Genomic DNA, 21,712 nt, shown 5'->3' with positions numbered 1-21,712 from the left:
TCACAAAACCTGTGTGAATCAATTTCCTCAGCTCCACTTTGGACTGATGTCTGCCTGCTGATCCACAACCCCGTTACGCCATGCAGGGGTTTAAAGCCCTGAGAAGGCTTTACCATTGGAGGCTCTATCCACCAAGTGAGGGCTTTCTAAGGAAAGGGAGTTGGTGTGGGGACAAAAAGGCGCTGACAAGGGCCCCCAAGAGGGTGTGGGTCTACCTTGCTCAGGGAGGGCAGAGTTGAGGCCAAGTGGGACCGAATTAGGACCACCTTATCCGCAAAGCTTCCTCTATCCTTTTCCCCAGAGCAACAGAACAAATCAGGGCCCTATCATTTCTCCCATATATTGAGTCTTCCTTTCATAAGAAATTACAGTGGCTGAGGTGTATGCTCTGGCATCATACCACCTGGATTCAAATTGTGACCCTACTATTTAGTTGTGTGATCTAAGGTAATAATAGTACCCATCTCAGTGGGTTTGTGATGAGGACTGGAGAGAGAATACACTGGTCATTGTCACATGGTTTGCACACAATAAATTAGGGGACCCACTGTCAGACCAAGGAATTCTTCCTCCCGGTGCAGGAGGGGGGAGGGGGGAAGTATGTGGGTGGAAGACAGGGCTTCTAGCGGGGCTCCCTTCTCCTTCCACTCTTCACACCCAGCTCAAATCCCACCTCATCAAGGAAGTCTGCCCTAAACACTCCAGTTCTCCGAGCTCAAATGATTTGAGATTAGACAACTGGAAACAGCTACAGGAGGCTGTATAGTCCAAGCTCTGGATTCTACAAGGAAGGAAAATGAAGCACAGAAAGGCAAGTGGCTTGTCCAAGGACACACATGCAACTGATGCCCCTGCCCTGGGACTCCTAGTCCAGAGTCCACTATTAGACAAATTTCCTAGAAAATTCTAGTGTTCCTAACTCTTCACATTGTTGTGCATTACTTGCTTGCCTATTATTCGGTTTTGTCTCTGCTGAAGCAGAACAAGTAATTCTGCATGCTGCATGGTGTCTGGTACAGAGATGAGCACACAAAGATACTTAAGTACTTGTTGCCAGCAAGAACACCTGGTCTAGCTGATTTTCCTTTAAACCTCTGTTAAGAGGTTTGGGACAAATATCCTTCTCTCACTTTCTAACTGCTTGAATCCTGAAGTGGTCAAGGCCACAGACCAAACAAGCCCTTCAGCCACTACATGAGGACACAAAGTAGAGGGAGACCTGAGCAGCTGGTGAATGGCGTCTTTGTGGGGGAGCCTGCAGACAGGACCAAGCTCCCTGCCCAGTCCCCCTGGACACCCCTGGGCTAACGGAGACCCAACAATTGACCAGAGAGCGGCCTCTTCACTCTAGGCCTGTGGTCCTGGGTAGGAAGCAATTGGGCTAAGTGGCCTATCATTCCTACCAATCCACCAGCCACTGCCAGGTGGCCCTGATTCTTAGCAGGCCCCTGGATGCAGGAGGTGGTGGCACATGGAGAAACGGTGTGGAGCATGTAGCAGCCCTTATCTGACTGGCTCTGGCAGAGGGGTCAGATAGAGTGCCCCACCTAGGACAGCAGCACCAGAAACAGTGCCTGAGTGAGCCTGGGCCTCAGTTCAATGCCCCCCACCCTCCAATCAGCAGGCCCTCCCTCCTTCATCCCTTGTGGAAACAAAGAGAGGAGCCTGGTGAGGGGCATGTCATCATTTTAATGATGTAGATCTTTGGTGTTTCCCTCATTAGCAGTCAGACTATCCCCTCTCCTCCCACCACAAAGTTTCTATGATGAGTTACAAACAGAAATGAAATCACATTTTCATACTAAAAATAAAATAATCAGAGCCTTGATTTTGCCACTAGAAACTACACGTACAGTTCAAGATTCCACATGCAACACCTTAAATCACAGACCAAGACCTCACATTCTGACCTGGAGTCTCATCTCCTCCCCTAGCCTTGGGCTGGCTTTGGCCTAGGCTCAGGTAACATGGACACCCACAGGTGCTGCTCTGAGGGCCTTGGGAGGGTGGAGCTTTGTGAACAAGCCAGCCCTGGGGATGGGCCAGCCTACACCCCCCACACTTGAGGGCTTGCCCACCATCCCTTGACCCCATCCTCTATCAGGCAAACAGGTGCCCCCTTCACCCCATAGTTGTGTGCCCTTAGCAAGTGCAGGAAGTCCCTGTCCTCAGGAATCTTGCAGGACTGCCTGATCCCTGATGGTGGTCTCTGTGGAGTGAGATGAAGACAGGCTGGAGCTCTAGAAGGCTCAGAGTTGGAGGTGGTTTCTGGGAACCAGGCCACCCCTCCTGCCCTGGGGCTCCTGGTGGCTCTGCCCATGCAACAGGTGGACAGGACAAAGCCACCCTGTTAGCCTGTCTGGGATGCCTTGACTCAAATCTGGAAGACGGCTGACCCTTCTGGGGCTTGGTCTGCCCAGGGCTGGGTGGGTCCCTTGAGCCCATGTTGCTAGGAGAAAGGGGGGGGGGGGAGTTCATGGCAGATATCCACTTGCTTCTCAGTTCACACTGAGCCCAGCACTATGGCTTTCTGGGCTCCAAGTCCTGGAAGGCAAACCTTGCCCTTTTGACTGCTTCCTGCCCACCGACTCTGGCTCTTCTCAACCCCCCACTCTCTTGCTCCTCCTTTTCCCTGATGCAGCCAGCAGCTCTTCCATGTGTACAGTTCCCAGTCAGCTGTGAGGTCCAGTCTCTGCTCAGCGGTTTGAGGGGAGGTACCAGTGCACATATCTGCTTCTACCTGTTCCGTGGCTCCCCACTGGGGCCTGCAACTTCCCCCCTGCTGCTGCCACTGCCATCAGGAAGGTGGGTATTACTGGTCAGGTCACAGCGCAGGCTTGGTCCCTCTGTGCTGGGAAGGGGAAGAGGAGAGGAAGAGGGCAGGGTTGACTCAGGTGGCTCCCGCCCAGGGGTACCAGGCTGGTCCCAGGAGGTGGTCCGGGGGCTTAGGCCTCGCTCTGCCAGTTGCCCAGGCTCCGGGAGCAGTCCCCGAGAGGTGGAGGGCTGAGGTGAGGAGGTACGGGCGGCACCGGGCTCAGTGCCCGTCTGCGAGCCACGGTGAATGCGGTGGCTGACGATGATGTTGTTGCCAAAGCCACCCATGGAGGCCATGGTGGTGCTTTGTTCCCGCTGTACCACAGCTGTCATGCCCCCCTCTGCCATCAGCCTCTGGATCCTGCTGAGGGCGTCTTCCCCGCCTGCACTGTACTCTGAGCTTTCACCTGGAAGGTACAAAGCAGAAGAGAGAGAAAATAAGTTGGTGACCAAGGAGGGCCTGAGGATCAGGCCAGTAACCACAGCTAGGAGTTGGGGACTCTAGACTAAAAGCAGGTCTGCCCTTTCCCTGTTTTGGTTATCTAATTCTGTGAGTTTGCTTATTCTAATTATTTCATGTCAGTGAGATCATATAATATTTATCCTTTTGTGTCTGGCTTATTTCACGCAACATGATGTCTTCAAGGTTCATGCATATCTTAGCATGCATTTAGAAATTCATTCCTATTTAATGCAAGAATAATATTCTATTGTATGGATGGAGACCTAGCCCTGGGTTGGAAAGAAAGAGGGCACTCCACAGGGTGCTTGTCCTGGACGCAAATAGTGTGCTCTGCTTCATCTCAGCGCTGTGCTTCTTCCTTGGGGCTGTTCTGTTTGCAGTACTTTCCAAAAAGTCCACAGGGAAGCCTGAATTTTAAACTCTGCTCCCTAGAAGATTTGTGTCTCCTTTCGTTCCCCTTGATTTATCCATCAGCTTTCACAAGTTACTCCCCACATATTGTTCATTGATGGCTGAACACCTGATATCCTCATCTTTCCCTGGAGAGAGTCAACTCCAGCCCAGGCTTCAACTTACACCTCTGGGGAGGGAGAGAAGGGTTATGTTCCTTCCCCAGAGGGCTGGGCATTCCCTTGTATGGGAGCAGACAAGGCCTTGGCTCAGATCTCAGCTCTGCTGCTCACTGGCTGTGTGAGCTTCGACAGGGTCCTTCCTATCCACATCCCTCAGTTTGCACCTTGTGTCATGCTGCGCAGAGGAATGAGATGCTGCAGGTGTGGTGCCTGGCAGCTGGCAGGCACTGAGGCAATGGGGGCTGCTGTGACTCAGTGCGGCCTGCAGCACAGAGCTCTGTCCTGAGGACCTTCCCTCTGGCTTGCTGCTCAGCCCTTACTGTTCCCAACCTAGCAGGACTGTGATCTGGATTGCCAGGCTCCTGGGCCTGGCCCTACTCAGCTAGTGAGTTGTTTCCTGTGGTTACTCGTTGGTCAGTTTGGGATTCTGCAGTTTGGGGAGTTTGATGGTGATATGTTTTTTTTTTTAACTTTTCTTTTCTTGGGTACTTACTGTCAAAAGCTCTTTTATAAAACTGTCTTTGCTTCCTCCCTGTCCAGTCCCTTTTCTCTGCTTGCCTTGTTAGAGCTGATTTCAGAGTTTAGCATGTTGAAGCCCCTATCAGATGTCTCCCCCTCCTTGTTAGTGCCTGGCAGCCTCATGTTAGTAGATCTTCCTCCAGGCCTCGGTAAAACATTTCTCCTAATCTACAAGTCAAGCAAAACAGTTCCTTCCATCTGCCCCATGATATTTAAGCTTCCTCTCAATCCAAAGCAGTTAGAGTGGACATCATCCCAAATTCCTCAAGACTGAGTAATGAACAAACATAAGGTAGGGTGGGGGACAGAGGGTAACCATAGACCGATGTAGATTTACTGTTATTGTGGGTATTATCATGTGTTAACAGAAGAACCTGTAACACTGACAGACAGTGGTTACCCGAGGTTCTAAGATGAATAAGTAGAACACGGGGCATTTTTAGGGCATTGGAGCTGTTCTGCATGCTACTGCAATGATGAATACGTAGCGTTATATGTTTGTCAAAGCTTATAAAACTGTACCGTGCAAAGTCTAAACATGAACTATAGCCTTGATTAGCAATGTTTCAATTTGGCTTGTCAATTGTAACAAATGGACGTCACTAATGTCATGGTGTGAATATTGGAAAATGTATATATGGGTTGATGGGGGTAATATGGGAAACCCCCATGCTATTTTTTTTTTTTTTTAGCCAATAAAAAGCATTTATTTGGGAAATGGAGGAGAAGAACAGAGTTTGCTGAGAAATGGGAGGGAAAGGGAAATACACACCAAGATTTGGTGTGGGCTCCTCTAGGCAGAGAGAGCCATTCCCCTACACTTTTGATGTAACTTTTCTATAATCTAAAACTTCTCTAAAAATAAAGTTCATAATGATTAAAACAAACCAAAACAAGACATTTCTCCTCAGCACCAAGCAGTCTGGGCCTTTGCTTATGTCCAGCTTGCTTTTCTCCGGGCTGCCTGGTCAACTCTGACTCTGCCACTCCCACTCTACTTCCTTACTGCCCTTCAAATCAGCTGCCCTTCCTTGTATACTTCTCTTGGTCAGCTCAGCTCCAGTTCCCAGGGCTGAAAGAAAGAAAACCCAAAAGGCGCTCAGGGTACTGGGTCAAGCTGGCCTTCTCTCAGGGGAAAAGTCTTCTAATAGGGCTGAGCATAAGAGGAAAGGTCAACCTCGGTACAGCACAGCTTCTACTCTCTAAGCCAAAAGGGCTGCCTGGGGACACCCATGAGCCCTCCCTGTGCTCGCTGTCATCCCCACAGCTTTCCAAGAACTCTGTGCACTGAAGACCTCCCCAGCCCAGTCTGCACTGCGGTGGGCTGGCCTGAGGCCTGCTGGTTTAGGAGCTCATGATGCTGCTGCGCTCTGTGCCTGGTGAACTATCAGCACTTTCCAAGTATATGGTTTCTGGAGGCAGGACAGGACTGGTTTGGGCCCTAAGGGAGCTGCCACAGCCAAACCCACAGGAAGGGGTACCTGGACTTTCCCGGGCTCTGGTGGAAGTCCTGCTGCCGGCACTCCAAGTCTGAACATTCCTGTCCTCTCTCACATTCACCAATGGCTCAGGACCTGGCCACCTCTCACTACAACTATGGTGGTGTTTTCTAACTAGTTTTGCTTCTAATTCTACCCTTCCCATCCAGCCTCCACATTGCTCTTACCATTCTAGAGCAGAGCTCTGATTAACCCAGCCACTCTGGGAGCCTTCACAGTAGTCAAAGCTCTTGCTCAGTATTTGTGACCCCTCCAATCAGGTCCTAGCCGCTTTCCTGACCATTCTGTGCTAACCGTGCCCTCTCCATGCACCCACTTTCACTAAAGCAGGTTCCCCACTGTCCTCTGGGTATACCGTGGTGCTCTATCTGCTATGCTCTTCTTGTCCCATCTTCTTGTGTTTCAGGTCTACTTATTCTTAACGACCAATGCTAACACCACTTCTCTTACCAGGTCTTTCATGATCCCCTTGCTACGAGTGACTGTTTCTTCTTGGGACCCTCACTGTTCTCAACACCTCTCGGTGTTAGAGTTATCTGAGGCTGTGGCTTCTCCCTGTGGCCTGTAAGTTCCTGAAGGCCCCAGACTAAGGTTATTAGATCCTTGGGTCCAGTGCCTAACATGCGGTCTTGCACTCAGTGTGTATTTGTCAGATGAATGAATGGGTGCATAAAAGGGCTCCCAGGGTTAAGGGAGCTACTGAAAACTGGTCACATGCTACCCCCTGCTGTGGGAGAAGCATTCATGTCTATTTCCTTCCTAGACTTGTTCTTTAAGGGAAGACTCGTGATCACTTCTTCTCTGAATCTAACTCCCTCTGCAACATCTTTGGATTCATGGTGCCTAATACCATACCAAACATAAAGTAAGTGCTTGAAAAAGAATGGATGGAAGAAGTAAGAATGCACACATGAATGTTTTCCCCAGGGCTGTCTGTGGATAGCTTCAGCCTAGAGAGCTAGAGCCCCTGAGGGCAGCCAGCACATTCTTCAAGAGGAAAAAATACCAGGGCATAAGGGAAATGGCAGTCATGAGCAGGGACCCAAGCTGTTAGCTCCAGGAAAAGAGGCAACCACAGGGGTTAATTCTGCTGTCTCTTTTCTTGTAGCAAAAGCACTTCTTTTTGTCTTTGAAAAATGCAAAACTGATTTAGTGTTGATATGAGACATTTTCCTTGGCAAGTTCTAAGTCACCTTCCACATGCAGAGGCCAAGGTGGGGTTGGCAACTTCCCTTAATGCCCTGTACCTGCATTTAATTCGGGACATTTCATTGCCCAGAAAAGCCAAAGAGGGAACTAGGAGTTGCAGAGGAAGAAATATTTTTCCTGACCTCAGGCTGCCTACTGGTCTTCTAGGTCAGGGATTCTTAACCTTTTTTGTTCCACAGACCCCTTTTTCCAGTCAGGTAGAGACCACAGACCCCTTACTAAGTCCACACAACACTGTGCATTATTTAATAAATACATCGCACCTGCACCAACACGTCGCACAAGAATAAAGTTTTTTTAAAAAATTTCAATTCAAGCTCACGGACCCCTGGTTAAGAACCCCTGTTCTAGCTCCATTCTTATCACATTTGCTTTCACCTGGCCTAGGGCCAAGCTATTGGAGCTGGTCTAATTACTGCCTTTACTGGACAAGACAGAGACAACCTTTCCCTGGGGATCAGAGGCAGAGTCATGGATTCTCTGAATTGTGCAGCATGGACTAAGCTCAGACACAGGGCCTTGCCTTGGCTCAATTAATACAATTCACACACTGCCTGAATGCCTACTGTATGCCAAGCAGGCACTGTGTAAAGATTGAACATAACCATCAAAGGGTTCACTGTCCATCGGGGGAGATGAATCAAGAGATGTCAGCACAGAATGCTGAAGACTAAAACGAAGGATGCCCACCCTCTCTGAGCCAGCAGCTGTAAGGAAGCTTGCTTCAGGGCCCAGGGCAAGCTCTGGAGGATGTTAAACTCTTTGTAAAGCTGGACAATCAAAAACCTGACACTTCCCCCTACTCTCACTCCCATAGAGGGCTCTTCTTGGAAGTCCTGAAAATAACTGAATAGGATTTTAATCCAATTTTTAGAGAACAAGGAAATGAGAAGTAGCCTGGGAACCCTTTAGTGCTAGCTGTCGGCAAAGGACTAAGAGAGAGGCAGGGCACAGAATGGTAATCACTACAAGCAGAGCTGGTTTCCCACATTCATAAATCTGGGCCCCTGCAGGGGTATAGGAGTATGTGCATATGTGTGCATTTGTGCAGGTGCCACCCCCCTTCTAGCTAAGTGAGAGTGAGTGTTAACCTCCCTCAACAGAGTTGTCCTATACGTGTTCTTGCAGATCTGGCTACCAGTTTTGCCAAGATGAAGAGAGGAGGCAGGAGCTGGAGTGAGGATGGTGGAGTGCAGGAGGTGCTGTGCCTGTTTGCTGGGTGAGAAGTCTGAGCCAGAGAGGAAGGCTAAACCCAAGGAGAATCTTAACTCCTGATCTCTCCCTGCCTCCATTTCAGAGCAGAAGGAATGAGTGGTAGTCCGTGAACTAAGTGCCTCAGAACAAGGCTCCCGGCCCTAGGAGAGACAAACCTGGACGCTGACAACTGTCTGGCAACACCCACCCAGCCCCTGTCCCCTTTTATAGGTGTGGAGCTTTCTGAAAACCCCGTTTACTAGGTAGTGCTTAGTAGAGCTGAAGGTCCAGAGCTCTAGACAAAGTTACAGAGTCACAGAGAGATACAGTGAACCGTCTGCCCTGCTCTCCCAAGGCTCTAGCCCATGGCTGCTACTCTTGCCGACCAGCACCTCTGAAGGACTTACCCTCTATCACCTGCTCTACTCTGTGCTGGGGGCAGGGAATGGGGCCTCTTGAAATTGAGAAAGAGAGTGACCTCTTCCCTGCTGGCCCTCTACCCCCACCTCAGCAATTGGAAGAAAATAACTTATAATTGGCAGTCAGAAATGGGCTTGATGCTAATCAAGAAAAAAAAGCAGAGGGTTCTTTGGGAGGTGAAACACCAGGGGATGTCCTTCTTAAGCTAGCAGACCCTCGGCCCAGAGTTCCTGTTGCACCTCACCTTCAGGAAAAAGGCCTCACTCCCAACATGAGTCCGGTGATTGGGCCTTCCCACTCAGCCAGCTCAGTTCTCAACACGTGCTGTATAAGCCTTGAGCATGAACCTGCCCGTGGTCCTCTGAACAGTGTGATGTTTCTGAACTTGAAGTCCTTGTACGTGCTTATACCTCTGCCAGGAATGCCTCCCACCTGCTCTTCCTAACCCCTAGTCATCCTTTAAGATTCAGCTCAGGGGTCACCTTCTCCAGAAACCTTCCCTGAGGCCCCACAGGCTGGGCATGGTCCCTCCTCCTTTGTGCTTCCATGGTTTGAGATCTTTGGGGGAGAGAGCAATAAGTATTTGTCTCTGTCGCCCAAGCAACTGATACATGATGCATGATTGATTAAATCAGCGGGGGGCTGAGAGATCAAATCAGAGGGGGCTGAGACTAAAGCCCACCCCTCCAAATCCTTCCTGCTACCTGAGGATGGTTAATTGGGGGCTCTGAGAGGCTGCCCATCTGCTGAGGGAGAGGGGTGGGCACTCTGGCTCCATAGCAGAAGCATATGATTCTTCCTTGTGTGCCTGGTTCTCATGCTTCCAAGAATAGTCCTAGTGGACTCAGGGCTGCTCAAAGTCCAGAGGAACCTCAAAGTAGGACTGAAGATGGCTTCAACTCTCTCTTTCTCACTGAGGTTCAAAGCTGCAACTGGCTGCCCAACCAAGCACTGCCAGCTGCTTATGTCCATACGAAGGGGTTTCCATCCAACAAAGAACCAGAGATTGCAGATGTAGGAGGTGAGCTGGGCCCCAGACCAAAAAGGCACTTAACTTTTGAAAAGCTCAGTTCATGGCAGTGGACAATGCCCTGTGGGGGTACTGCAGTGTAGAAAGCTCTTCCCTGGGGGTGACACAGGCAAATCTGTTACTCTTTGCCTGAGGCACACTATGGCTTCTCCTCCTGTAGTCTCTTTGGAGCAAATGACTCCACACAGACCTAGAAAACGTGTGTCTGTTTGGAGGCCACCTTGTTTGTAGCTAGGACCAAAAAGGGGGCTGGGGAGAGGGGGAAGGAGAGTGACTGAGTGCGAAGAGCCTGTTTAACACAGCTGCTGACAGACTCCAAAGTGGCTCAAGCTCACCAAGCTCACGGCTGGGAAGTGCTAATTGGTTCTTGGATGTGCCAGGCCAGCACAGAGAGCCAGAGCTGAGGCTGGCTGAGCCACATCTGAGAAATAGGTGAGAGGAAAGGCTGTTGGTGTGCCAGGTTGGAGCCAACATGCATGAACCAGGGGTGGCAAGAGGGGCACAAGAGGACCTTGCTATTGTGGTCCCCAATCTGCAGGACCAGCTCACCCCACACCAGCAGGTGGAAGATGAGCTGCCCTGGAAGCCTGAGGCTTGGAACACACTTCTCTGGAACAAGATCTTGCACCAGGGAGTCTCTCCTGTAGCCCTTTCAATCCCAGCTACTTTCTGTGCTCTCTCTTTGGAGTAAGAGCCTAGGTTCTCCCACATTTTAGGGGGAGAAGGAGGTCAGGGTACTTGGTGGGAGATGAGCAAAGCTGCAAGGGCAGTTATGCTTATTGGAAACTCAGGGAAATGGTGTCTTTGCCTGAGGTGGCTCTGAACATCACCAGTGGACACTACCCAGCCAAGTGAGAGGGGCTCATCCTGATTGAGGAAAGACCTTGCTAGTATCACTGTCCATGCAGAGCGGCCAGGAGTCTTAGGTCACCTCTCCCAGGGAGGGCTGATGATGCTGCCAGCCTCTACCCCCAGTCCCCATCACACATTCCCCTCTAGCACTGCATGGCTCCTACCTTCACCAGGACCTGAGGCTGCTGTCCCTGGCTCCTGGACTTCCCTCTCTGTCTGCGTTTCAGCATTCTGCAGCTGAAGGGCCAAGGTCTGGGTGCCCTGAGATGTCACTGAGGTGGTGGGGTTCCGGGGCTGCAGCCCAATTGCATTCATGAGTCCCATGTCTCTGTCTGTCCTCCATGTGGCTCTGCTGGTTCTAGGGAGAGAAATGCAGACTGAAGTCAGGCGTGGCTTTGCTGGTCCTGTACCGATCCTCAGAGTGTAGCCTGGATACAAAGAGAAGCCCAGCGCTGGTGCAACTACCTCCTGATGGCAGTCACCCTGCCTGTGTCCATTCCCCTCTAAGATCAGTCCAGGCCTTGGGACAGTGGAAGGAGGCCTCAGATCCATCCAATTGTGTAAACACCTGGTTCAGTCATACCCCTTCCCCCCTTTAGACAATAAGGGCCTTTTGGAGGAGATAGAGATGGTTGATCTTAACAGACTTTTTAGAATCAGGAAGTCAACATCCATGGGACAAAGGATAAGCTGTGGATGAAGACCCTTTCTTTTTAGCTTTATCTTCTCCTTTTAACTATATGCTGACTAGATTCCAGTTTAAATCCTTGGAATTTTCAGGTGGCCTGAGATCTCCATGTTGGAGGAAAAGCACTGGGACTCATAGGCTGTCCTGGGAGTCTCCATCCAGGGCATTCTGAAAACAGACTCTTGCAGGTAGGGAGCAGAAGTTGCCCTATGAGTAAGGCCCAGGCCCAAGGCTAGTACCCCCCCTTTCCTTGGGGGAATTCCCAGGTAACCAACCCTTGGGATATAGCTGGAGCTGGCAGCAGGAGCCCAGGGACTTTGAGACTGGCCCCAGCCACTCATATTTCTAGCTGTTTCTAGAGACCAGTCCTCCAGCAGTGCCCCTCAATTCCTAGAGGAAGCAGTCACTACCTTGGGTTTATGATCTATCTAGAACTTTGTTTTTTCAAAATGCTCCAGCCTTCATTAGTGAATTCAGTGAGAAGGGAATCAGTGACAGACTCCTACCCCTCTCACTGGCCCCTGGGGAGGGTTTGTCCCTGGGCTAAAGCTCTGGGCAACTCCCCCAATCATTCGGGAGATCCCTCTGGGCCATGGAGCAGACTTCCTAGGGGCAGTGTCTTCTTTCCAAGTGGTCCTGACACCATGGCCAAGAGGGGAGAGGGCTAGGGGGATTCCCAGCTTGTTATAAAGCAAGAATCTGAGAGCAGAGGTTTTGTTCTCTTCCTTAGCTAAGAACACTTCTTAAATGAAATCATTTTCAAGAGCCCAAAATATAAGGCTGATCAAAGAAGAGCTGCTCTGGCTGAGGAGGGGAACCCAGAGAGCCTTGGCATACATGCTGAGAGCATTGCTCCAGGGCCCGTCAGGAGCAGGAGGATGCCACAAGCTCTAGCCAGCTATTCCCCTCCTAGTTCACAAACTTACCCAGGTCTCTCACTGCTCCTGCTGCTGGAATGGACAGTGAAGACAGTCTCATTCAGCTGGTCCCAGTAGTACTCAACCCCAGAGTTTAAGGCCCTGAAAATCAATGGAGAAGGGTAGAGAAGAAAAGGTGGAGGGCATTAGAGAGGGAATGGCAAGGACTCCCTCAGGTTCCTGGGACTTGTAGACTGTGGCTTGGCAGCTGCTCTTCTCTCTCCTGGGGCTGGGCTCAGACAAGCACCAGTACAGGACCAGAGATACTCCTTCTTCAGGATGCTCAGTGCTGGAGCAGCTCAGGCAAATCTCTAAGAGCCCAAAAGCCTGCAGTGGAAGTTATAGCCTCTTCCTTCCCCCAGATAGAGCCTAACTGGCTCCTTGGGCTAAGAGACAGCTGGAAAAAAAACCCAAAAAAACAAAAAAACACAACAAAACAAAACAAAACAGGGAAAGGAGCTAAAATGGCAAATAAGCTGGAGAGAGGTCTGCTGGTGAGATACATGCCATGAACAGCCCTGCTGAAGGGGGTGCTTAGTTCTCAGAAGCAGAGGCTCCAGAAGCGCTCTACTACAGGGTCCTCCCTAATGCTATCAGCTGGGAAAAAAAGCAAATGAAGGAACCTCATGATTCTTAATCTGTCTGCAGCTCCAAAGTCTAAGCAGGAAAAAGCCCATGCTAAGCCAGAATGAGCCAGCCTTCTTTCCTTTCCAGGCCAGGGTACACTGGACAAGCAATTGGGAAAGACGTTCCTGGAGCTCAAGAAGACCTCTTGAGAGAACCTCAGGTGGTGATGGGCTGGAGCACTGACTGTGGAGAGAAGCCTGTCCATCTGTCGAGCTCACCAGGCTGCCAACCTTTCCCTGGTTTGTCCCTTCTCTCCCTAAGGTAGACTATCAGGAATTCTCTTTTAGTCTCACACTGGCACAGGTGCCAGAAGGAAGTAGGGACATCTCATCTTTCCACACTGATGAGGTATCTCAGGCAAGCAATCCTGGCTGGCCATAGCGGGTCCGAGAACACAAGACTGCTTTACTTTCTTTCTTTCCTTTTTCTTTCTTTTTTTTTTTTTTTTTTTTGAGTTACTGGGTCCAGAGATTGAACCCAGGACCTTGGATGTGGGAAGCTGGTGCTCAACCACTGAGCTACACCGGCTCCCAAGACTGCTTTGCTTTTAAAGACCCTGGATAAGGTAGGGTGCTGATAATGGTGGTGAAGAGGAAGGGGGGGGTAGAGTTGGGAAAGAGGTGCCTTTGAGCCCAATGATTAAATACCAGTGTTCATGAGAGATCCTTAGAGGATCCTCAAAACATTCAGCTCTGTCTGCTCTGAAATGGGAGGGGGCATGCACATGTGCTCAATGGGCTTCAACAAAGCTTCTCAATCACTGGAAGGCCTCAGTCAACTTCCTTGAACAACAGAACTTCTTTCAATAAAGGTCAAACAAATGAAAGTCAGTGGATTAGCCTGTAAAAGACGAGTTTTAAGGCAGACATGTAAGGTGCTTCATTCCTAAATATGTGAGGATTGACAAGACAGACCCTTGACAGGGCTTGGATTATGGGAGACTGTGTATCAGAACAGGGAGCCTTCACTAAGTCAGGTGAAAAGAAGCAGTAGCACTGAGCCCCAAATCTGTCTTTAGAGGGTCACCAGGATTCTGGGGTAACGGGCTTCACCTGAGGAAATACTAGCTTCTTTGAGGGAAAAGAGCCATAGCCAAACAAAAGGGTCCTTCCTTTCCCTGACCTGCCCTAAACCTTTCTCAGCTCCTTTTAGAGAGCCTCCTGGGCTGCAGATACAGTATGACTTTCCTCAGAGCATTCCTTTAAAGAGTAGTGCCTTCCTTCTTCTTCCAAACACTCACAGCTATTTTTGTGGGAGTTGAGGGGCCCCTTCAAGAGAGGCCATGAAGCGCAAAGGTGAGAGAAGATGACTTTAAGTTTGGAAAGAGGCAAATGGCCAGAAGTCAACAGGCTTGCAATTGCAGAGGTCTCCAAAAACGAAGTCATCGTTTCAAGTTTTGGCGAGCAAATTCTGGCTGCATTAGGCACCATGTGAAGCCAGCTGCCAGAAAGCCTCTAATTTACAAACTTGTCAAGTTTTATTGACAGGTGGCAATACCATGTAGGTCCCTGCCAAATCCTTCCTCTGTAATTCTTGTTAGCCAGGGCTGGCTTGAGATAGCAAACTGTTCACATCAAATCCACACAAATCATGTACTGTGTACCAGGAACCTTCCCTCCTATCTCAGGAAAGAGGTCATGAGGCCTTCTGTCTGAGTTGGGACTGTCATTGTAATGCCAGTGCTGAAGGATACCCTCAAAGACTTATGTGGGCAGCCTGAGTCATCAGCTCAAAGCCATGAACTCTGGCTATTTACTGACGAGGTCTAATGCCAAACAGTACAGGGACCATAATTACTGTATCATGTGCTGCTCCATTCTCACCCATTACCCCAAGCCTTTCTGCTCCCCACAAATGGCTAATTCCAAGCCCTAATTTGCTCTTCTTTTTTTGGTCAGAGCAGGTTGACAAAAACAAGTTCTTGGGTCTGATTTAAATTCCAGCCCCAGTACCAAGAAAGAGTTGAAGATACCCTCTCTGACTACTGAAACTCTTAGCCTTAAATACCCAATGCTGCTGATTTCTTCTGAAAGCTAAAGAATGGTCCCAACCATCTCCTTCCTTCTTGGGTATTAGTGAGGACAAATGAGTCACTGTTTGCTCTGGGTTCTTCTTGGAAGCTAGACAAACACACAGGATAAAGAAGAGGAAGAAGGCCAGCCAGGGTCAGCCTTTGCAAATGGACTTCCACTTAACACCTGGCTTCCTTCAGAAGCATCTGTGAGCTGTGCTTCTGAGTTTGGCTCAATGACTTCCTCACTGCCTGGGCTCCTTGAACACACCTAAGAGCCAACTTGCTTCTGCAGTCACAAATGCTCTCACCACAAAGCTTCTGGCTCTGAACTCCTTAGCCTCTAGGGAATATTTTCTGTACTGCGAGAACATTCTTCTTTCATCTATCAGTTACATGGTTGCAGAGGCTTGTACTACTTGGCTATTTTCTTCCCAAGAAGGACTGTAACCAAGAAGACTGATGTTTACCCCTGTTATTTCTGTAGATATGGGAAAAAGCTCGTCGTACCTGGCTCTTGTTGGCTAGCCTAATAGATGGAGTATCTGTGGCATTTTGTTTCCCTTTTTGATTAAGAGGCATGCCTTTCCCCATCTTGATCAGTGATGCTTGATTTTAATGGCAGATTAGAGTGGTAGCTGAGGTAGTTCCCTCCTAAGGGATAGAGCTGGGGCCTTGTCATGAGTCCCACAGTTGGCCAAAGGACTGACAATTCTCTCTTCTGAGAAGCAGTACCTTCCAAGTAATCCCTGCCCCTGCCCCAACCCTCTATTGTAGAGTGATCTAAGAAGTAAGCCAGAAGTAAGCATACAGCCCCTCACATCAATCGGGTACTTTATACCCAGTGTGGTTATTGGTGGGGGTGATGGCTGGGCTGGCAGTCAGCCAGAGGCACAGCAGCAGCTGGTGAGGAGTGGCCAGTAGGGGGAACAAAACTAAGGAGAAAGGAATACCTCACTGCTAGGAAGGGTGGGGTGACCAGGTTATGAGCCATCATAACAGCTTTCATATGTAGGGGCTGCAGGGCCAGGAGTTGGTTCTTGCTCCTGCCTAAGGATTCCTTCCCCGAGAGAGATGGAGAATTTTCCTCGGACTTTTTCTACTGCCAAGTGGGACTTTTAGTACCAAGAAGAGATATTCAGGAAGTGGACTTGGCCCAATGGATAGGGCATCCGTCTACCACATGGGAGGTCCGCGGTTCAAACCCCAGGCCTCCTTAACCCGTGTGGAGCTGGCCCATGCGCAGTGCTGATGCGCGCAAGGAGTGCCCTGCCACGCAGGGGTGTCCCCGCATAGGGGAGCCCCACGTGCATGCAGTGCACCCCGTAAGGAGAGCCGCCCAGCGTGAAAAAAAGTGCACCCTGCCCAAGAATGGTGCCGCATACACGGAGAGTTGTCACAAGATGACGCAATTAAAAGAAACACAGATTCCTGGTGCCGCTGATAAGGCTAGAAGTGGTCACAGAAGAACACACAGCAAATGGACACAGAGAGCAGACAACTGGGGGGCGGGGAGGAGGAGGGAAGAGAAATAAATAAAAAAATAAATCTTAAAAAAAAAAAAAAAAGAAGAGATATTCACTGATCCCAAGGGGCTTGTTTCCTCTGTCTTTGTGCTTGGAGAGAGTGCTGAGGCTAAGACAATGTAGGAAAAATCCAGAGCAGGATTGAGAGCACACAGTGGGGTACAGTTGCCTATGCTTGGGACAAAGGCTGACAACCACCTTGGAGGGAGGGCTGTAATTCTGGCCCAGCTGCCCAGCTGGCTGGAACCTATGTCCTTGATATGAGTGTGCCAGGGAGCTGCGTCACACAGACCTAGGCAACAAGCTTCAGACAGCTGCCACTAAGAAGACGACAAATCCTCAGTTTCTGCTTCCCTTTTGTTTGTTCTTGTTCTAGGTCAGAGACCAATTCTAGACTGTTGAAAAGATGCAAATGTTCTCTTTCATTTTCTACTGCATCAATCCCTGATCTGGTTAAATGCTTTAACATGATCTACAGCAGATATTTTTTTGTTTGTTTTTTTCCTCCTCTGAGGTCTTAAATAGTTAACCAATTATATGTACTTGTGATATATTCCTCTGTGGAGAGAGTCCATTGCTTTCATTGAGAATTTTGAACCAAAGAAAGGGTAAGAATCACCTACAGGAAAGAGCTCTGTTTTGGAAAGTTATAAAGTCAAATCTTTCTAGTGTTGATTTGCTGTGAGGCTTAACTTCCTTACCTCTATATTGTTCAGTCCTCCCTGCCTAAAGCAAAAAACTACCAAAACGAAGGTGATTGAGAACTGGAGAAGCTTTGAGAAACTTGGGACAAAGTCATGCACACCTTAATTTATATGGCACCTATCAAGTTCTGACTCTAAGGTTTGGAGCATTTGCCAACGTGACCCAAGAAATCAGGAGCAACACCAATTATCAAAAAAAAAAAAAAAGACAGGCTAAACTAGTTCTCTCCTAGTCCAACAAAACTCTGGGATGGGACACTGTTCAGTATGTCAAATATTAGTGCTGCCTTACTAATGGAAGAGAGTTTTGCAGGCAGCCAAAGACAGCTTAGGCCTGCTAAGACTCTAGGATGCTGAAGACAACATATGGGGAGAAAAGAGAAAGCAGAGCTAGAGCCAGCTGCATGTCTGGCTGAAGTGTCTGACTCACACCAAGTATGTAGGTTGGGGTTTCAGACATAAATGCCTTTGTGTGGCCATGGCAGACTGGGTTTGGAGAGTCTGGCTCTGTAAGAACAGATCTCTTTTGGAAAGGAAGGGTCTGTGGGTTCTCTTGGGACAAAGGTTAGTGGTTGTAGCCATAGACAAATGTCTAACCTCTGAGGAAGAATGTCTCAGAGAAACAGGGAAAGAAACACTTGTCATTACATCGTTGGTAAGAGTAAAATTATGATCCAGAATTCTGTGGAAGTTTTGGAAAAGATGCCTATTGGAGTCCTCTTATGAATTCCCAAGAAAAGAATAGGTAAGACAGTGTCATGTGTTTGGGGAAGGAAGTATTTCAGGGCAGATTTATCCTGGGAATATGGATAGGCCAGGGAAAGGGCAGAAGCTGACAGATCCAGCATGCCTAGGCAAATAGTGGCAGAGTCATGATGCAGGCAGGCTGTTTTGGAAAAGGCACAAGGAGATAGAGAAGGAGGCTCTCCGGACACAGACCTCGAGGAGAGCACTGGCAGAACAAAGCAATCTCCCGGCTGCAAGAGCAGCCCAATTAGGTCACTGCTCAGACAGTAGTCTCTCTTCAGGAAAGGCTCCGAAGAGGGAATAAAAGAGCTGCCCCTAGACTCGGGTTTTCTTTCTTCTGGGCCACTGTCCTAACTCAGCTACAAGGGTTCAATCACCAGCCACCTACCAGACCATAAGAACTGACCCAATGCAGACCAAAATTCTTCTCCAAAAGGCAACACAGTTGTAGGCACTCTCAGTTCCCTGGTGTGGTGGTTGACCATCTTCACCTCTCTGTTAGCTAACCTGGGTAAGTCCAACGAACCACAGAGTAGGAATTGCAACTCTGCTGAGGCTCAGGGCTGAGAGTGCCTATAACTGCAAGCAGGAGAATTGCATCCATCATCCATGTGGAATCTAAGCCGTCTCTCAATATAGAGGTGGAGTGGACATCACCATCCCAGGGTCCACAGGATGGAGGAATAAAATAAGGATTAGAATGGACTTAGAGATGTTCTACTATAGAACTATTGTGACTAGTAATGGAAGAAATTGTAGCACTGATATGGAGAAAGTGGCCATGGTAGTTGCTGAGGGCAGGGAGAGGGAAGAAGAGATGTGATGTGGGGGCATTTTCAGGACTTGGAGTTGTCCTAAATGATATTGTAGGGAGAGATGCTGGACATTATATACCCTGCCATAACCCACTGAATGTACTGGGGGAGAGTGTAAACTACAACGTAAACTATTATCCATGTGGTGTAGCAGTGCTTCAAAATGTATTCACTAAATGTAATGAATGTGCCACAATGATGAAAGAGGTTGTTGATGTGGGAAGAGTGGGGTGGGGGGTGGGGGGTATATGGGAACCTCTGATGTTTTTTAATGTAACATTTTTTGCAATCTATGTATCTTTTAAAAAGTACAATTAAAAAAAAAAAAAGGAATAAAGGATAACCTGGCAGGAAAAAAAAAAAAAGGCAACAAAGACATTTCCAGTAGCCAGAGACCCCATCAGACCAGTCACACGGTGCTCTGTGATTGGCAAAACATCCCAGGAGAAGACCTGGTATCAGGTGAAGGACAGCATTAGGATAGCCTGGAGGTAGAGATGGCCTTTAGTTGGCTGGAACCCTGCCGTGTCCCATACAGCAATCAGCCTGATCTGCACTGAAGCACAGAGCTTCAGAGTCCCCACCTATCTGAGTCGGGAAGTTGATGACAAACCCGGCTGACAAACCTCTCAGGGTCTTGGGTAAATGGGTGCCTGGGATAGACCGCTAGCCTCCAAAAAGCCAGAGGTCAATAGTACTTAAGAAAGAAATGCTTTGGTTCCTTGTTCCTAGTACCCCCTACTTTGATCATTTTGACTTTAAATTGAGCTTTCCAATATGCCTTCACTATTATGAGCTACAGCTTCAGGGATATTTCAACAACAACAACAATAGGCAGGGCACAGAGCCAGGCTGTTAGAGATCAGTGGCTTGACAACTTTGGTTTTTAACAATACTAAACTTCCAGTTTTATTCTTAAGTTAATGTCTACCGCATTTTTAGAAACCTAAGACCACCTGCTGAATTTTTAAAAAAGGGTTTAAAAAAGAATCTTCACTATCTATGCCTGCAGGGAAACTTTACTATCAATAAGAAACCAGAGAACAATGGGAAAAAAGAAAAAAAAGAGAAAGGAAAAATACTGCCTTAGATTTAAGAAGACACAATAACTAAATGAGCCTTTTGAAGATAACTGGAATGGAGAGCTAACCTCACAGCCTGAGTGAAGAGGACCCTTTAAGGAGTGATGCTGAGAATGAGGCGGACTCCAGCAGGATTTAGATTTTCTATCTAAAAGATGCCACTCCCTGGTGGGGTCGAGATGAATGCTGGTTACTCTAGCCCTCAGCCCGGATGACCCCCTCCCCACACCTGGAGCCACTCACTCTGGTCGGCAGATCACCAGGTCTCCTTTGTTTGTACCATAGGCCAGGCCGAGCCCTGGCTCGGGCAGCCAACGGGCAGAGTTGATGCTGACATGTCTCCGCTGGTCGGCAGGCATGGGGTAAAGTACGTTGAAAACTCTCTGGGTGGGGGAGAAAGAGGGAAGAAGAAGGAATGGGAGGAGAAATAGTTTGTTACCAAGATCAACAAAATCCAGGGAGAAACAAAGTCCCTCCTACGGCCTGAAGCAGGTTAAACACAGGGAGGAGAGGAGATGGCTAAGCTGGGAATGGGATGACCCTTAACACGAGTTTGAGAACTTGGGATAGCAGAGGGGAGGAGTGTGGAACCCTCTTTTCCGTGAGAGCGAGAACTCTTTTAAGAATACTAGGACTTTTCTGCAGGAAGCTTAGTCATGCTCTCCTCAGAGGTTTTTGGTACTTTGCACTTCCCTACTTTAAAGGCAGCCCCCTGGAAAGCCCCATCCAGAGCCCAGCACACCAGGAAGGGCTGTCCCTAACTTCCCTCTGACCAGAGTAGCCCGTGAGAGCCAATCTCCGCCAGTAGTCTCGTTGCCATGGAAATTACAGGGCTCTCACAGCAATGGGGAATTGGAGGTGATAGGGGGGCGGGAGGGGGTGATAACACGAGAACATTCTTAATTCATCTAATTAAAAGCAATGCTAAAACTGCTATTGTTAAGGAAACGTAAAAGGTACAATAATGTAGGGAGCAGGGCAGAGGGTAATTTTGAACACACAGGTACACGATTTCTTTTTAGCTTACATAAATCACCATTAAACAGATCATTTCCATTTCCCAAAGAGAAGAAATTCTCCTTTCAATAGTCTACATCTTCTTCCCAAAGCTAAATTTTCTCAGGGGGCAGCTTGGCTACATTCAGGGTATGAGATGAAGATGAGAGAGCCTTAGCGCTCTCTGACCACTGATCTACAAGATATTCTAGAAGCAACTTTAGTCAAAGATAGGGGCAGGACAGTGGAAGAATTAAGGACACGGACTTTAGAGTTAGAAAACCTAGGTTTGAGTCCTGATGCTGCCACCTAACAACTTCCCTGGATCTCAGTTTACAAGAGACAATACCTACATTTAAACAATTGGGGAGACTAAAAGAGAAGATGCATATAAAATGCCTGCATGTGCAAGCTCATAAATGAAAATGTTATTATTACCAGGAATCTGCACCTGGGAATTTAAAAAGGTCATTGTGAACAGAACGTGAGGCTAAGATCTACAAACTGGAGTTTAAGTCACTGTGATAGTTTCCCCGTTAGCCTCTCCAGTTTTTAATCCATAAAATAGGAATAAACTTCATCTGCCTTTTACCTGCCCTTAAGGGTTGCTAGAAAGAAAAAAAAAGAACAAAAGGGAATGTGATTTAGAAAGTAATATTCATCAAATGAATTTAGAGTAACACAATAATAATTATTTTTCTCATTATGCTGATGATAAGAGAAGAAAAGAAAAATTTAAGCTCAGGATCCACTCCAATCACAAAGACCAAGTGATAAGAAATACTGGATTTGGGAACACTTGGGTTCATGTGCCTTGGGATCTATCTGAAAGACCTTTACCTGGACAGGGAGAAAACAGCAGCACACATTGAGCTTACTGGTACCACAAGGTAAGAGAAAAAGTTTCATTTTTCCATGCTTTGTGGTGTTGAAAAATATACCTGGGCATCTAGTAGTGTACTGCCAGAATGGCCTTGCTTGGTCCTGAGAGGGTGTGGGGCATTTAACGAATTGGCTCTGGTTTGAG

General features: G+C 48.4%; 1 protein-coding gene across 8 annotated transcripts in view; it reads right to left on the bottom strand.

Annotated features, from left to right (window-relative positions):
• Positions 1-1,669: 1,669 nt before the first annotated feature.
• The window catches only part of AMBRA1 (autophagy and beclin 1 regulator 1), a 197,029-nt gene continuing 176,986 nt past the window's right edge, over positions 1,670-21,712 (bottom strand). For 7 of the 8 annotated variants that reach the window (XM_004457908.3, XM_058306283.2, XM_004457907.4 and 4 more), the window contains 4 exons: positions 19,933-20,072; positions 12,187-12,279; positions 10,737-10,930; positions 1,670-3,221 (listed from right to left, as the gene is read on the bottom strand). In XM_004457908.3, the coding sequence (XP_004457965.2) occupies positions 2,737-3,221; positions 10,737-10,930; positions 12,187-12,279; positions 19,933-20,072 (912 nt within the window). In that variant the 3' untranslated portion in view covers positions 1,670-2,736. The remainder of the gene's footprint in view (positions 3,222-10,736; positions 10,931-12,186; positions 12,280-19,932; positions 20,073-21,712) is intronic. The other variant, XR_011649911.1, reaches the window with a different exon arrangement.

This window comes from Dasypus novemcinctus, chromosome 10 (genome assembly GCF_030445035.2).
Source record: "Dasypus novemcinctus isolate mDasNov1 chromosome 10, mDasNov1.1.hap2, whole genome shotgun sequence".
Classification (NCBI taxonomy): Eukaryota; Metazoa; Chordata; class Mammalia; order Cingulata; family Dasypodidae; genus Dasypus; species Dasypus novemcinctus.
This window is presented reverse-complemented; position numbering and strand designations above follow the sequence as displayed.